Source organism: Ornithorhynchus anatinus, chromosome 13, assembly GCF_004115215.2.
Source record: "Ornithorhynchus anatinus isolate Pmale09 chromosome 13, mOrnAna1.pri.v4, whole genome shotgun sequence".
Taxonomy (NCBI): Eukaryota; Metazoa; Chordata; class Mammalia; order Monotremata; family Ornithorhynchidae; genus Ornithorhynchus; species Ornithorhynchus anatinus.
Window position 1 is genome coordinate 2,938,504 of NC_041740.1, and position 13,889 is coordinate 2,952,392.

The window sequence follows — 13,889 nt, forward strand, 5'->3', positions numbered from 1 at the left end:
TGCTTGGGGAGAGGGGGTCACTCTTGCCCAAGGTTCCCACTCTGATGCTGGCGTCTCTGATCTGGACCCAGTGGATGGCGGCTGGAGCCCCTGGGGCCGTGGTCCTGCGACGCCTGCGGCGGAGGGCCTCCCGGACCAGGACGTGCGCCCACCCACCTGCCAGCCCAGGGGGCCGACCCTGCCCCGGTGGGGCATCGGCAGAGCCGCCCCTGCCAGGACAACACACCCATTGCCCAGGTGAGGACCATGGGGACACTTGCCCCTTCGATGAAAGTCAACCTGCCTGGCCCTCTGTCCCTGGAGAAGTGGTGCTGGGGCCCAGGGCACCCCGGGTCTGGGGTCCATGGGGGCGACCTCCATCCTCTCTTCTCTCTCTCTCCCTTAGATTGTGGAGGGGGTCTGGTGGCTCTCCCCTGTGGGCAACCCTCTCCCCCGCTCCTGCCAGGACCTGTCTAGGGGCAGCAACGTGCCAGCCGGGGCCGCCCGGCTGCCAGTTTTCCTGCGGGTGCCCCCTGGCCAACTCACTCAAGATGGGACCTGTGTGCCCGTTGCCCTCTGTCGCTGCCAGTACCAGCCCGGAGCCATGGGTCAGGAAAACGGACCCCCTCCCCATCCCGTTCCCACCCAGCCCCTCACCCCAATTCCCTGTCGCTTCAATCTGCCCCTTCCACCCTGCCTCGATGCCCTCTGCTGAGTGCTGATGGCCTTGGGGGGAGGGAAATAGGGCTGGGATCCAGGACTCCCGGCTCCTCTCCTGGGCACGGCCCCTGCCAGTCAAGGGGCACAGCCTCACCCTTCTGGATCCCGCTGACCCTGAGGAAGCTCAGACAAGATAGGGCAGGTCTCCAAATCCCAGCTGGGGGTGGAGGGAAGGAAGGGAAAGGTAATGGGGGTGGGAGGCCGGGGAAGAAGCCCTCGGAGCCGGGAGGCAGTTATGTAGCTGGTGCCAGGCAGAGCCTGGGGCTGGGCTCCTGGAGAGAGAGAGAGTTGAACTGGGGGGCCGTGTCGACCATGGTGCCGCCTCCATGCCCCCTAATTCCAGGGGTCCCCGAGAACGAGAGTCGCACGGCAGGGGGCAGGTTCAGTTCCTGGGAGAGTGTGGAACCTGGGGAGACCGTGACTGGACCGTGTGACAACTGGTGAGTGTCCAAGAAGGGGTGTGGCCATGTAGGGGTTGGGGCCAGAGGGGTGTGTGCCTGAGAAGGGGGAAAGGGTGGGGGGAGGTGCCATAGAAGGAGTAAGGGCAGCGGGATGTGGCTCAGAAGGGGAAAGGGGCAGCCTGGCAAAGTAGAAAGAGCAAGGGCCCTGGGCATCAGGTCATAGATTCTAATCCTGGCTCTGCTGCTTGACTTCTCTGTGCCTTGAGCAAGTCACTTCCCCTTCTCTGTGCCTCAGTTACCTCATCTGTAAAATGAGAATTGAGACTGGGGAGTCCCATGTGGAGCAGGGACTGCGTCCAAGCCCGATTTGCTTGTATGCTCCCCGGCGTTTAGTACAGTGCCTGGCAACATAATAAGCGCTTAACATATACCACAATTATTATTATTATTATTATAAGGCATGACCCGGGAGGGAGTCATGCGACAGGGCAAATGGTGCGAGAGTCCACCCCACCTCTAGATGGAAGGGAGAGGACTGGGAGAAACTCCAGACCTGTTTCCCTGGGCAGTGCCCTCCAGCCCTGGACAGTGCCCTGGGTCCCCTTCTCCAGAAGGCAGTTTGGAAAATGTGATAAGGGGTCAGGGATGGGTCCCTGGCAGCCATGCACCTGGTTCTCTGTTTCAGCACATGTGTGGCGGGCCTCCTGCAAGTGCCACGTGGTGCCCGGGTGCCCAGGGCCTGGCGGCTGGGGCCCGTGGGGCCCGTGGGGCTGTGCAGTGTCTCCTGCGGGGGCGGGGAGCAGCTGCGCTCCCGGGGTTGTGCCCGCCCCCCGTGCGCCGGCCCTGCCCGCCAGAGTCGCACCTGTCACACACAAGTCTGCAGAGGTGAGTCTGGCCCAGATTTCTGATTTTTGACTCCTTGACTTCTTCTGCCCCTGCCCCTGCTCCTGCCTCTGCCCTAACCCTTGCCTCTGTTCCTGCCCCTGGCTCTGCCATTCCTGGCCACGTTTGCTCTGAAGAGTGGCGGATCTGTCTCCACATTCCCCAGGCATTGGGAAAGGATCAGCGGAAAATCCTGCAACCCATTCCATGAGCCTGTTCTCACAGCCAGCCTAGGATGGTTTAGGAGGCCTGGGAGCAGTTGGGGGGTGGGGGAGTTTGACCCAGCTGCCCACATGGCACTGAGCTAGACAGTTCTCAGGGACTGTGGGACTCTCGCAGGTGAAAGGGTCCATCTGTGCTGTGGGTTGAAATAGGCCCGAAAGGTCACTGAGATGGGCCGAAGGCCTGGCCCTGAGGCAGATGAGGGCCCGGGTGGACAAAGGGGTCAGTGAACGGACCCTGAGGGGGGCTGTTGGCCTACAGAAGCTGGCTGCCCAGCTGGACGGCTGTACCGGGAGTGCCAGCCGGGCGAGGGCTGCCCCTTCTCCTGTGCCCACATCACCCAGCAGCTGGGCTGCTTCTCAGATGGCTGCGAGGAGGGCTGCCACTGCCCGACGGGCACCTTCCAGCATGGCCCAGCCTGCGTCCAAGTGAGTGCTGTGCCCGAGCCTCCCTCCCTCCCCCTGGCCCTGGATGGACTCTGCTGTCTCTAACTGCAGGCCTGGGGCCAAAAATGCCTGAGCTCCATGTGTGACTGACCCCTTCTTCCCTGCCCCAAAGTCAAGGAGCCTCTGGGTGGGCTTCACTTTCGGGCAACACAACCCTGGTCCTGCTCTTATATGCCCCCAGCCAATCCCTCCTTCTCCCTGACTTTTGAGCACAAGGAGGGGGGCAGGGGCCGTGGGGCCCTGCCAGGCTGATACCTCCTCACCCCCCCACAGGAATGTCCCTGTGTGCTGACTGAATCTGTACTGCAGGAGCTGGGGTCCCTCAGCCCAGATGCCGGGATCCCTCTTCCCTTGGTTGGGGAGAAGGGGCAGCCCTTGGCCCCTGGGGATGAGCTGGTCCCAGGACACACCCTTCACTATGGCTGCAGTAACTGGTGAGGGGGTGCTTGCTGGGCGGGGGGAGGGGCAAAAAGAGCCTCTGCCCACTGTGGGGGTGGGTGGAAGTGGAGGGATGAAAGGGCAGCTGGGAACCCTCGAGTTTGCTTGTCTTTGGCCCTCTGTGATCTCCCCGCTGCCAGTCTGAGGCCTTCCAAGCCTACCCTATGCCCACCACCCACTAGGCCCTGTCCTCCCACCCCCCCGGAACCGTGGTCCTCTGAGTCTGATTGCTCCCCGCCCATTTCCCCTCCTCCTCCTCCGCCCCTCCCCAGCTCCTGTGCCCATGGACAGGTCACCTGCTCCCGGGCCCACTGTCCCCGGGCCGAGGGCTTCTCCCCCTGGGGCCAGTGGAGTCCCTGCTCCCGCTCCTGCGGGGGGCTGGGAACCCGCACCCGCACCCGGCACTGCGCCCACCCCACCTCTGCCCACGGCGGCGATGGCGACGGCAGCGAGGACTGCACCGGGCCCCTCCAGGACCTGCAGTTCTGCCTGAGCCCAGACTGCACCGGTGCGGGGGCCTGCCGGGGGAGGTCAGGGGAAGGGGGCGGGAAACTGGGCCTTGTCTGTCAGCTTGCCTGTCTGTCTGGCTAGTCCTGTCTCAGCCTGCATCTTAGTCTCTCCTTGCCCCTTTGACTCTCTGTGCCTCTCTCTGTCAGTCGGTCTAGCTTTCTTATCTGTCTGTCTACCTTTCTGTCTGCCTCCCAGTCTACCTACTTGTCTCTGTCTATCTATTTATCTGTTCATCTGTCAGCCTGTCTATCTATATATCTATCTTGTCTATTTATCTGTCTTTCTATCTAGCCTGCTAACAATCTATAAACCTACCTAGTCTATCTAATCTATCCTGTCTATCTCATCTACCATATCCTTCTTATCTAATCTATCTAATCTATCTGTCCTTGGGTTTCTTTCTCTCTCTGACTCTTCTCTTCTCTCTCCAGGGGACGCAGGCTCCACTCTGGAGCCAATAACCGACTCCCCAGGTAAAATTCTAAACTCCTCAAGGGCAGGGATCATGCTACTAACTCTATTGTATTGTCCTCTTCACCCAGCAAGCGCTCAATGAATGACATTGATTGATTTATTGATTAACTGGAAGTCCCCCTGTCCCCAGACTCCTCCTCAGTCCCGGCCCCCTCTCCTTGCCCACCCCATCCCCCTGAGGTTTTTAGCCCGGGTTGAGATTGGTCCAAGGGCACTGTCCCTCCAGTTCCACTCAGTCTGCCCTCCCTTCCCTCCCTGGGACTCTGTGTCCCCCAGATGGTTGGGGTCCTTGGTCCCCCTGCTCCCGCAGCTGCACAGACCCCGTGCTTCCCGCCCTGCGCAGCCGAATCCGCTTCTGCTCTGCCAACTGCACCGGGGAGACCAGGCAGGAGCGGCCCTGCAACCTCCCGCTATGCACTGGTATGACCCTGACCTATAAACCTTGACCCCTGAACTCTGACATGAGAGGGCCAGGAAAGGTTGGCACAGGGGTAGGGTGAATCCAACTTAATATTAATAATAATGATAATAATAATAAGGGCAGATGATAAACTTTTACTATGGGCCAGGCACGGTTGTAAGCGCTGGGGTAGGTACAAGGTAATAATAATAAGAATAAAACAAATAATGATGGTATTTGTTAAGCGCTTACTATGTACCAAGCATTGTTCTAAGTGCTGGGGTGAATACAAGGTAATCAGGCTGTCCCACTTGGGGCTCACAGTCTTAATCCCCATTTAACAGATGAGGGAACTGAGGCCCAGAGAAATGAAGCGACGTGCCCAAAGTCACACAGCAGACAAGTGGCGGAGCTGGGATTAGAACCCAGGTCCTTTTGCTTCCCAGGCCCACGCTCTATCCATTAGGCCATGCTGCTTCCCACCATGCAATGGCCAGATCACCCTCCCTTGAGCCCTGATCTCTGGCCCCTACTCCAGCCATAACCAGGCCACACTAGAGTATATGAAATTGACCCAGGGTCTGCACTAGGATCGATTAAATCCCACCAATGATGACGATAGCGTAGTCCAGAATGGGGTCCCAGCCTGCCCTGGGCCCCAGATCCTGTCCTCATCCTTCAGGACAAGGACTTGCCTCTGGAGGGTCCCCAAAGGGAGATGCAAGTCGAGGTTGATGGACAGGAATGGGTGGTGGAGGGCAGGGTATGTATGGGGGAGAGATCTGCCCTCCTTCTGAGCCTCACCTCTGTGTCCGCCCTGCCCCTCCAGTGGTGCCCCCTTGCCCGGGCCCGGGCTGTTCCGGGGGGAACTGCTCATGGACGACCTGGGGGCCGTGGACCCCCTGCTCCCGCAGCTGCGGGGTGGGCCAACAACGGCGCCTCCGGGCCTACCACCCCCCCGGGGCCCGGCGGGTACTGGTGCCCGGACATCCTCACCGCCTACAAGGAGCGCCACTTCTGCAACCTGCGGGCGTGCCCGGGTGAGTGTGCCCCTTGGGAGGTGGACGTGGAGAAAGAGGGGACCCGGCAGGGGATGACCCGCGGCCCCGACCACCCTCAGCCGGGCTCCCCTGTCTCTCCTCCAGCCCTTGGGGTGGACGCATTCATTTAATGGTATTAACGGTGTGTAGAACAGTGTACTAAGAGCTTGGGAGAGTACGCTATAACAATAAACAGACACAATCCCCATCCACGATGAGCATACAGTCTAGAGGGGGAGACAGGCATTAATATAAGTAAATAAATGACACATATGGACATTAGTGCTGTGGGGGTGGGAGGGGGATGAATAAAGGGAGTGAGTCAGTGGGACACAGAAGGCAGTGGGAGAAGAGGAAAGAAGGGCTGAGTCAGGGAAGGCCTCTTGGAGGAGATGGGCCTTCAGTAAGGCTTTGAACGCTGCCCTCTAACTGGGCACCCGCCCCGGGCACTGAGCAGAATCCCTCTCCTTTGGGTAAGGGCTGGTGGGATGACAGTTCCCCCCACTGGTCCTGGGCCTCCTGGACTCTCGTTCACCCTCGCTGCCCTGGTTCCTGTCCACAGTGCCGGGCAGCTGGTCCCGCTGGAGCCCGTGGTCCTGGTGCGACCGGAGCTGCGGCGGGGGCCGCTCGCTGAGGAGCCGCAGCTGCTCCAGCCCCCCGCCCAAGGACGGGGGTGCTCCGTGCCCCGGGGACCACCATCATGCCCGTCTCTGCAACCCCACCCCCTGTGGTATGGAGCCCTGATGAACCCGGGGAGGGACTCAGGGGAAGAGAAGGAGAAAAGGAAGGCCTGAGGGAGGGCGGGGTGCGTGTGAGAATTTGAGGAAGGGGCTGGGGGTGAGAGAGAGGTTAAAGGAGAGGCTGGAGAGGGGTTGTGGAAGGGGTTGAAATGGAGGTTTGGGTAGCTGGATTTAAATCCTCCTGTGTCTTCCCAGACTCCCCAGTGCCCCATCACGGGCAGCCAGAGGGGTTTGGGGGTGCTAAGCCCCGGAGTTTGGGGAGACCCTAGGGACCCTCACTCCCCCCTCTGTGTCCCCTTAGAGGAGGGCTGTCCCCCAGGCATGGAGGTTGTGGACTGTGCCAACCGCTGCCCACGCCGCTGCTCGGATCTCCAGAAGGGCATTGTGTGTCAGGACGGGCAGCCCTGCAAACCAGGTTGCCGCTGCCCTGAGGGTAGGTGCCTGCTGGTTGCCGCTGCCCCGAGGGTAGGAGGGAGAGAAATACCCCCTACCCAGGCCCCACTTTTACTCCCTTAAAGATGCCCGGGGGGCTTTGAGCTGGGGGACGAGACGGGGTCTTCACCGCCACTGCTCCTGCCCGTTCAGGCTCTCTGGAACAAGATGGTGTATGTGTGCCAGTTGGGCACTGTGAGTGCACTGATGCCCATGGGCACAGCTGGGCCCCGGGCAGCGAGCATCAGGAGGGCTGCAACAACTGCACCTGCCAGTCTGGACGACTGACCTGCAGTGCCCAGCCCTGCCCAGCCCCTGCCCACTGCAGCTGGAGCCTCTGGTCCACCTGGGCCTCCTGCAGCAGTTCCTGTGGGCACGATGGGCAGCAAAGCCGTTTCCGGTGAGTGTGCCCGAGCTGAGACCTCCCTCCCCCGGCCCCTTTCCTGCTGTCCCAACCCTTTAACCTTCTTTCCACATAATAATAATAATAATGAGAATAATAATAATAATAATCATATTTGTTAAGCGCTTACTACGTACTAGTCACTGTACTAAGTGCCGGGAGGGAATACAAGCAAATCAGTTTGGATACGGCCCCTGTCCCACATGGGGCTCGCTGTCTTAATCCCCGTTTTACAGACGAGGTAAATGAGGCATAGAGAAGTGAAATGATTTGCCCAAGGTCCCACAGCAGTCAAGTGGCAGACCCCTCTCACTCTTAGCTCGTCCTAGGGGTCTCCTGCAACTCATTCCTCTAGACTGTGAGCTCCTCGTGGGCAGGGAACGTGACTACCAACTCTGCTATATTGTACTCTGCCAAGCACTTAATACGGCGCTCTGCATATAGTAAGCGCTCAATAAATACCAGTGAGTGATTGATCGGTTGACTGCGGGGGGGGGGGGGTTGAGGGTCTGCCAGCAGGAGGGGGAATCTCTGTTATTGTCTGTTGCAATGCTGGATGCCGCGTTTGTTTGAGAGACCCACCCGGCTCCCGCCCCCGACCCCCCGGAACTCCCACCCGTCCCCTCTGGCCCCTGCCCAGGTCATCTACGTCCGGCTCGTGGGCCCCAGAGTGTCGGCAGGAGCAGTCCCAGACCCGGCCCTGCCCGCAGCCCCCCTGCCCACCGCTGTGCCCACAGGGGGCTCACCACAGGGTGCTGGGGGACAGCTGGCTTCAGGATGAGTGTCAGCAATGGTCAGTGCCTGGGGCCCACAGGAGGGCTGGACTCCATGCCAGCGGAGATGTTGGGGGGGGGTGCTGGCCTGACTGGGGGGCGGGCAGTGCCCGGGGGGTTGGAGCCGCCTGAATGTTGGGTTGCCAGGGGCTGGCCTCTCTGCCACCCAGATGCCCCTGGCCCCATCCCTTTCCTCGCGGGGAAGATGGGATCTGGGGCTCCCCGTGACGCGGAGTCTGGGGTTCCCCCTCCCTTCCCGGCCTCTGCCACCAGCTCCTGCACCCCTGAGGGCATCTCCTGCCAGGACATCGACTGCGCAGGTCGGACTCCCCAAACCCCAGTTCCTCCCTTGCGGTCCTCTGCTGCTGCCCTTTCAGTCATTCATTTAATCGTATTTACTGAGCGCTTACTGTGTGCCAAGCACTGTACTAAGAATTTGCTTAGTACCCCTTAGTTCCCCCAGCCCACCAGGCCTCTCCCCACTCCCCTTCCCCACTGGGCAAGGCTTGGGTGGGCTCTGGCCGGACTGGTCCTCCCCCTCCTGCCTTTCTCTTTACCCTGACTCACTGATCCATGCCCACCCTCTCCACCCCCTTCTCCCCTCTCTGTGCCCTCAGTGCCCGGGGGCTGGACGCCCTGGTCCCCCTGGTCAGACTGCCCCGTCTCCTGCGGGGGCGGGGAGCAGATCCGCACCCGGGCCTGCATCGCCCCAGCCCCTCGCCACGGGGGCGCTCCCTGCCCTGGCCCCGAAACCCAGGCCCAGCCCTGCGGGCACCAGCCCTGCCCAGAGATGCCCGGGGAGTGTTCCTGGGGGGCCTGGGAGCCCTGCTCCCGTAGCTGTGGCACCGGCCTCGCCGCCCGGCCTGGATCCTGCCCATGCCCTTCTCCCGGCCCCGCCGACCCCGCTGACCCAGGAACCCCCTGCAACGGCACCGTGGCCGGCCAGGACACCCGGGCCTGCTTTCTGGGGCCCTGCCAAGGTGAGCCACCATCGCCCAGCCCCGTCCCGACCCCACGCCGTCCCTCACTGGTGGCTCCAGGGCTTGGCGCTGCCTTGAGGTTGTCCCCTCTCCTCCCCACCTCTCGCTTTCATTCATTCAACCATATTTATTGAGCACTTACTGTGTGAGGAGCACTGAACTAAGCCCTTGGGAGAGGACAATATAACAATAAACAGACACATTCCCTGTCCACGATGAGTTTATAGTCTAGAGGCACTGGACCGGTCTGGACCGGGCTGCTCCTTGCCCTATTTCTTCAGTCGGGCAGGGAGTGGGGCATTGGCTCAGCCCACCACCCCCTCGTGTCCCCCCCCAGAGGAGTGTGTATGGGGGGGCTGGAGCCCCTGGACGCGCTGCTCGTGTCGGGTACTGGTCCAGCAGCGCTACCGACACCAGAACCCTGCGCCCGGGATGAGCGGCCCCTGCACCCGCCTGGACGGCCACTTCCGCCCCTGCCCCCCCAGCAACTGCTCCGGTGAGGAGGCGGGATGAGCCAGGGAGCTGGGAGGGGGTGGCCCTGGGGGGTGGGATGCAGTATCCCTCCCCGAGCCTGGGCAGCGGCGGTGGGCAGCCAGTCGGGCCTGTCCTCGGAGTACCATCCCCTCCCCTCCCCCAGAGGAGAGTTGTGCTCCCCCGTTTGAGTTCCAGGCCTGCGGCTCCCCTTGCAATCGGCTCTGTGCCACCCACTGGCGCCAGGGCCTCTGCCAGGACCTGCTCCCGTGCCAGCCTGGCTGCTTCTGCCCACAGGTGCCACAAGAGGCGGGGGTGAAGGCGGGGAGGAGGGAAGTCACTGGGTGGGGATGGGGGCCGGGTCACGCTGGAGACCGATGGGCCTGTTTGGGGGGTGGATTCCTTGCCCCTTCTCCCTTTAACCTCCAGGCTTCCCCTCCCTTCTGCGTCACCCTGACTTGCTCCCTTTATTCACCCCTCCCAGCCCCACAACATTTATGTCCATATCTATAATTTATTTATTCCTCTTAATGTCCGTCTCTCCCTCTAGACTGTAGGCTCGTTGTGGTCAGGGAATGTGTCTGTTCTATGGTCCTATTGTCCTCTCCCAAACGCTCAGTACGGTGCTCGGCACACAGTAAGCGCTCAGTAAATACGATTGACTGACACGGACTGACTCGGTGCCCCTCCCCTCAGGGTCTGCTGGAACAGGCAGGCGGCTGCGTCCCCCCGTCGCAGTGCAACTGCCTCCACCAGCCCCAGGACGGAGTTGGGGAGCCCCAGGCCCTGCCCCCCCGGGGGCTCTCTGACTCTGGGCTGCAAAAAATGGTGAGAGTCAGGGAGGGGGCTACTGGGGGGCCCAGGCAGCAAAAGGTCCGGAGGGGACTGTGGACCCCGCCGTGCGGGGGATGCGGAGCGGAGGGGCGAGGGCACAGGGCCGAGGAGGGTGGGAAGGCCCCGAGGTGCCAGGCTGCCCTTGATGGTGCCCTCTTTTCAGTGTGTGCCAGGAGGGAGTGCTGCAGTGCACCAGCGACAGCCGCCACGGTACTGCCCTGCTCCCCTGGGGGTCGCAGCCCCCAGAGCGCTCTCCCCACCTCGACCTGGGGGACCCCCAGAGCCCCCCACTCCCGCCCCTCCTCTCTTCTTCACCCTCACACTGTCTTCCACCTGCCCTGTTCTGGGTCTTGCCCCTCTCCGACCTCTCCCACCCCCACATCCCTGCCTCCTCCTATTCCCCAGTTCCGCCGGGCTGGGTCACCGCTACGGAGAGGGGGTGGGGGGTGGTCCTTGCCCCGGCGGAGCGGGCAGGGGTCTCCCATCCATGCCCGCCCCCTCTCTCCAGGTCTCCTGCCCCTGAGCGGCTGGTCCGAATGGTCTCCCTGCGGGCCCTGCCTGCCCCTCTCCGCTCTGGGCCCTTCGTCTCAGGCGGCGGCCCTGGCCCTGCGGAGCCTCCGGCCCACGGAGGGAACCGTGCCTGGTGCCCTGCGAGCACCCCCAACCCCACTGGCCTCCGAGCAGCACCGGTACTGCCTCTGCCTGGACCCAGAGACTGGCCTGCCCTGGGGCGGTCCCCCCGACCTTTGTGCCACCCCCCTCAGCCAGCAGCGTCTCTGCCCTGACCCTCTCGCCTGCCAGGGTATTTATTCATTCAGTCGTATTTCTTGAGTGCTCACTGTGTTCCGAGCACTGTACTAAGCACTTGGGAGAGCACGATATAACAATTAACAGGCAGATTCCCGCCCACAATGAACTTACATTCTAGAGGATTGGAAAGAGGGCCCGGGGCCCGGCGGGCCTCTGGTTGGCTGGGGGGGAGAGAAGCAGGTTCCGGGGTTCCAGATCTGATATTTATTGAGCACTTACTACATGCAGAGTGCTTTACTAAGCGTTTGGGAGAGTACAGTATAACAATATAACAGACATTCCCTGCCCATAATGAGTTTACAGTCCAGAGCAGGGACTGGGGTGGGGGGAAATCCACCCCTGTTTGTAGGGCTAAAGTCTAGGACCCTTCATCTCTACCCTCCTGTGAAGGTTGGGGTGAAGGATCGGCTGGAGAAGCAGCACGGCCTAATGGAAAATGGGCCCGGGAGTCAGAGGGCCTGGGTTGTAATCCCGGCTCCACCACGTCTGCTGAAAGACTTTGGACAAGTCACTTCGCTACTCTGTCCCTTGAGCAGTAAAATGAGGATTAAGATTGTGAGCCCCACGTGGACAGTGACTGTGCCCAACCCAATTTGCTTGTATCCACCCCAGCGCTTAATACAGTACTTGGTACATAGTAATAAATACCAGCGAGGACTATAATTATTATTATTATCTTGCCATGCCTACCCCTCCCCAGAATGCATTGCACAGAGCTGGGAGGGCCCTGAGGGGAGGAGAGGGACCCTCGGAGTTGGGTCTGGCGGGTGGGTACTGACCTCCCTTCTCCCCCCGCCTTCAGACCTGTGCCAGTGGGGCACCTGGTCGCCCTGGGGCCCTTGTCGAGCGCCCTGTGGTGGTGGATTCCGGCTGCGCTGGGGAGAAGCGGGGGGCCGGGCAGCAGGGCACTGCCAGGGGGCCTGGGCCCAGACCCAGAGCTGTAACGTGGCCCCTTGCCCAGGTAATGCCGCTTTCCCAGCCTCCCCGTCTTTCAACAGTGGAAGGGCTGGAGTGGGTTGGTGAGGGATGGCAGAGGGGCCCTCGGGAGAGGGCCATGGAGGGGTCCGGGGCCTGCAGCCCCGCGGACGGACCAGAGTTGGGAGTGGGGGCTGTTTCCCATCTCAAAGCCTTGGATTGGTCGGGGAGGGGGCTGGCGCCCGCCTGGAGTATCCCCCAGCCCATGTCCTCAGTCGACGAATGGTATCAAGCGAGTGTTTACTGTGTGCAGAGCACTGGAGTAAGAGTCTGGGCAAGGACAATGCTATACCTTGGAAGGCTCGATCCCTGCCTTCAGGGAGCCGACGGTCCTCCCTCCACGTGCTGTCCTCACCCTCCCACCCGTCCCACCCACCATGTCCCCAGGGGAGAGCTGTGAGGCTCGGGGCACGGTGCCCGCTGCGGACTGTGCCAACCGGTGCCCTCGCAGCTGCGCCGACCTCTGGCCCCGAGTGCAGTGCCTGCAGGGTCCCTGCCGCCCAGGTACTCCCCAGTCGGTCGGCCCCCGGGAGACCCCACTTGAGACCCCTATTTCCCACCCCCGCTTAATCCAGGATTCCTCTTGCCAAGGCCTCGCTCCGACTTTCTGGGGTCAACCCCCTCCTCCCCGTGTCTGATCAATCACTGGTATTATTCAGCATTTACTGTGTGCAGAGCACTGTACTAAGCGCTGGGAGGAGGACGATAAAACAGAGTCGGTAGACACACTCCCTGCCCAAAAAGAGCTTCTGGTCCAGAGGGGAGGACGGACATTAATATGAATAAGTAATTTATAATATATAATTTTAGGGGGGTTTCAAAGGTGGGGGAGAGGAGTGGACTGTCTGTTCTCCTTTTCTCCCCCCTCCCCCCTCTGCCCAGGTTGCCGCTGCCCCCCAGGACCAGCTCCTGCAAGACGGACAGTGTGTGCCCATCTCTTCCTGCCGCTGCGGCCTTCCCGGCCCCAACGCCAGCCACGAGCTGCTCCCGGGGGAGACCTTGAAGTTGCACTGCCACAACTGGTCAGATCCTGGGGGCCACGGGGAGGGGCGGGGGGGCACCCCGGGGTGGGGGGGAGAGGGGGAGAGAGGGCAGGCGAGGGAGCCGGAACTAGCCGCCTGATCCCCGACTTGGGTGCCTGCAGCACCTGTGCCAACGGGTCCCTGGCGTGCCCGCCCCACGGGTGCCCGGTCTTCGGCCCGTGGTCCAGCTGGAGCGACTGTTCGTCCTCTTGCGGGGGAGGGACGGCAGAGAGGCACCGGGATTGCCTGGAGGGCACCCAGGGGGCACCGTGCCAGCCCGGGGACCTACAGCAGCTACAGACCTGCAATCCCCAGCCCTGCCCAGGTGAGTGCCCGGTGGGGGGAAGGGGAGAGGGGCTGCCCCAGAGGAGCCCAGCCTCCGGTGACCCCTGGATTCTACACTTGGATTTGCCCCCTATATCCACCCCTCCCTCGGCCCTACAGCACTTACGTCCTTATCCATCATTTATTGATTTCTATTATTACTGTCTGTCCTCTAGACTGTAAACTCATTGCGGGCAGGGAATGTGTCTTATATTGTTATATCGTGCTCTCCCAAGAGCTTAGTACACTGCTCTGCACGTAGTAAGCGCTCGGTAAATATGACTGAATGAATGAACCTGGGGCGGAGGGGCTTAGAGGCGATGGGGTTGGGGCCCGGGGCACCCCCCCCCCAATCTCCCCCACCTCCTCAGGTGAGCCCTGCGTCTGGGGGCCGTGGACGCCCTGGTCCAGCTGCTCTGTGAGCTGTGGCGAGGGCATCCTCACTGCCCACCGGAGCACTGTGCCCCTCGGCCCCGTCCCGGGCACCGAGTGCAGGGGCCCCGCCCAGCGCCAGCAGCCATGCCAGCTTCCTGACTGTGGTGAGATGGGGGGAAGAGGGCCTGGGAGGCAGCCACTGTGTGGCAGGAAGGGCAGGGGCGACTGGTGGAGCTAG

General features: G+C 61.8%; 1 protein-coding gene across 1 annotated transcript in view; it reads left to right on the plus strand.

Annotated features, from left to right (window-relative positions):
- Nucleotides 1-13,889, plus strand: part of SSPOP — a 57,925-nt gene that overhangs the window by 40,158 nt on the left and 3,878 nt on the right. Inside the window, 36 exon segments of the mRNA XM_039913972.1 lie at nt 72-92; nt 95-121; nt 124-237; nt 386-423; nt 425-463; nt 465-507; nt 510-587; nt 1,043-1,139; nt 1,786-1,810; nt 1,812-1,866; nt 1,869-1,985; nt 2,469-2,632; nt 2,924-3,084; nt 3,361-3,596; nt 4,030-4,071; nt 4,349-4,492; nt 5,302-5,426; nt 5,428-5,512; nt 6,075-6,242; nt 6,554-6,685; nt 6,838-7,084; nt 7,728-7,880; nt 8,134-8,180; nt 8,478-8,840; nt 9,178-9,336; nt 9,478-9,608; nt 10,008-10,097; nt 10,099-10,139; nt 10,309-10,355; nt 10,654-10,947; nt 11,758-11,916; nt 12,318-12,434; nt 12,813-12,832; nt 12,834-12,952; nt 13,075-13,283; nt 13,648-13,815. Coding sequence (XP_039769906.1) covers nt 72-92; nt 95-121; nt 124-237; nt 386-423; nt 425-463; nt 465-507; nt 510-587; nt 1,043-1,139; nt 1,786-1,810; nt 1,812-1,866; nt 1,869-1,985; nt 2,469-2,632; nt 2,924-3,084; nt 3,361-3,596; nt 4,030-4,071; nt 4,349-4,492; nt 5,302-5,426; nt 5,428-5,512; nt 6,075-6,242; nt 6,554-6,685; nt 6,838-7,084; nt 7,728-7,880; nt 8,134-8,180; nt 8,478-8,840; nt 9,178-9,336; nt 9,478-9,608; nt 10,008-10,097; nt 10,099-10,139; nt 10,309-10,355; nt 10,654-10,947; nt 11,758-11,916; nt 12,318-12,434; nt 12,813-12,832; nt 12,834-12,952; nt 13,075-13,283; nt 13,648-13,815 — 4,275 coding nt within the window.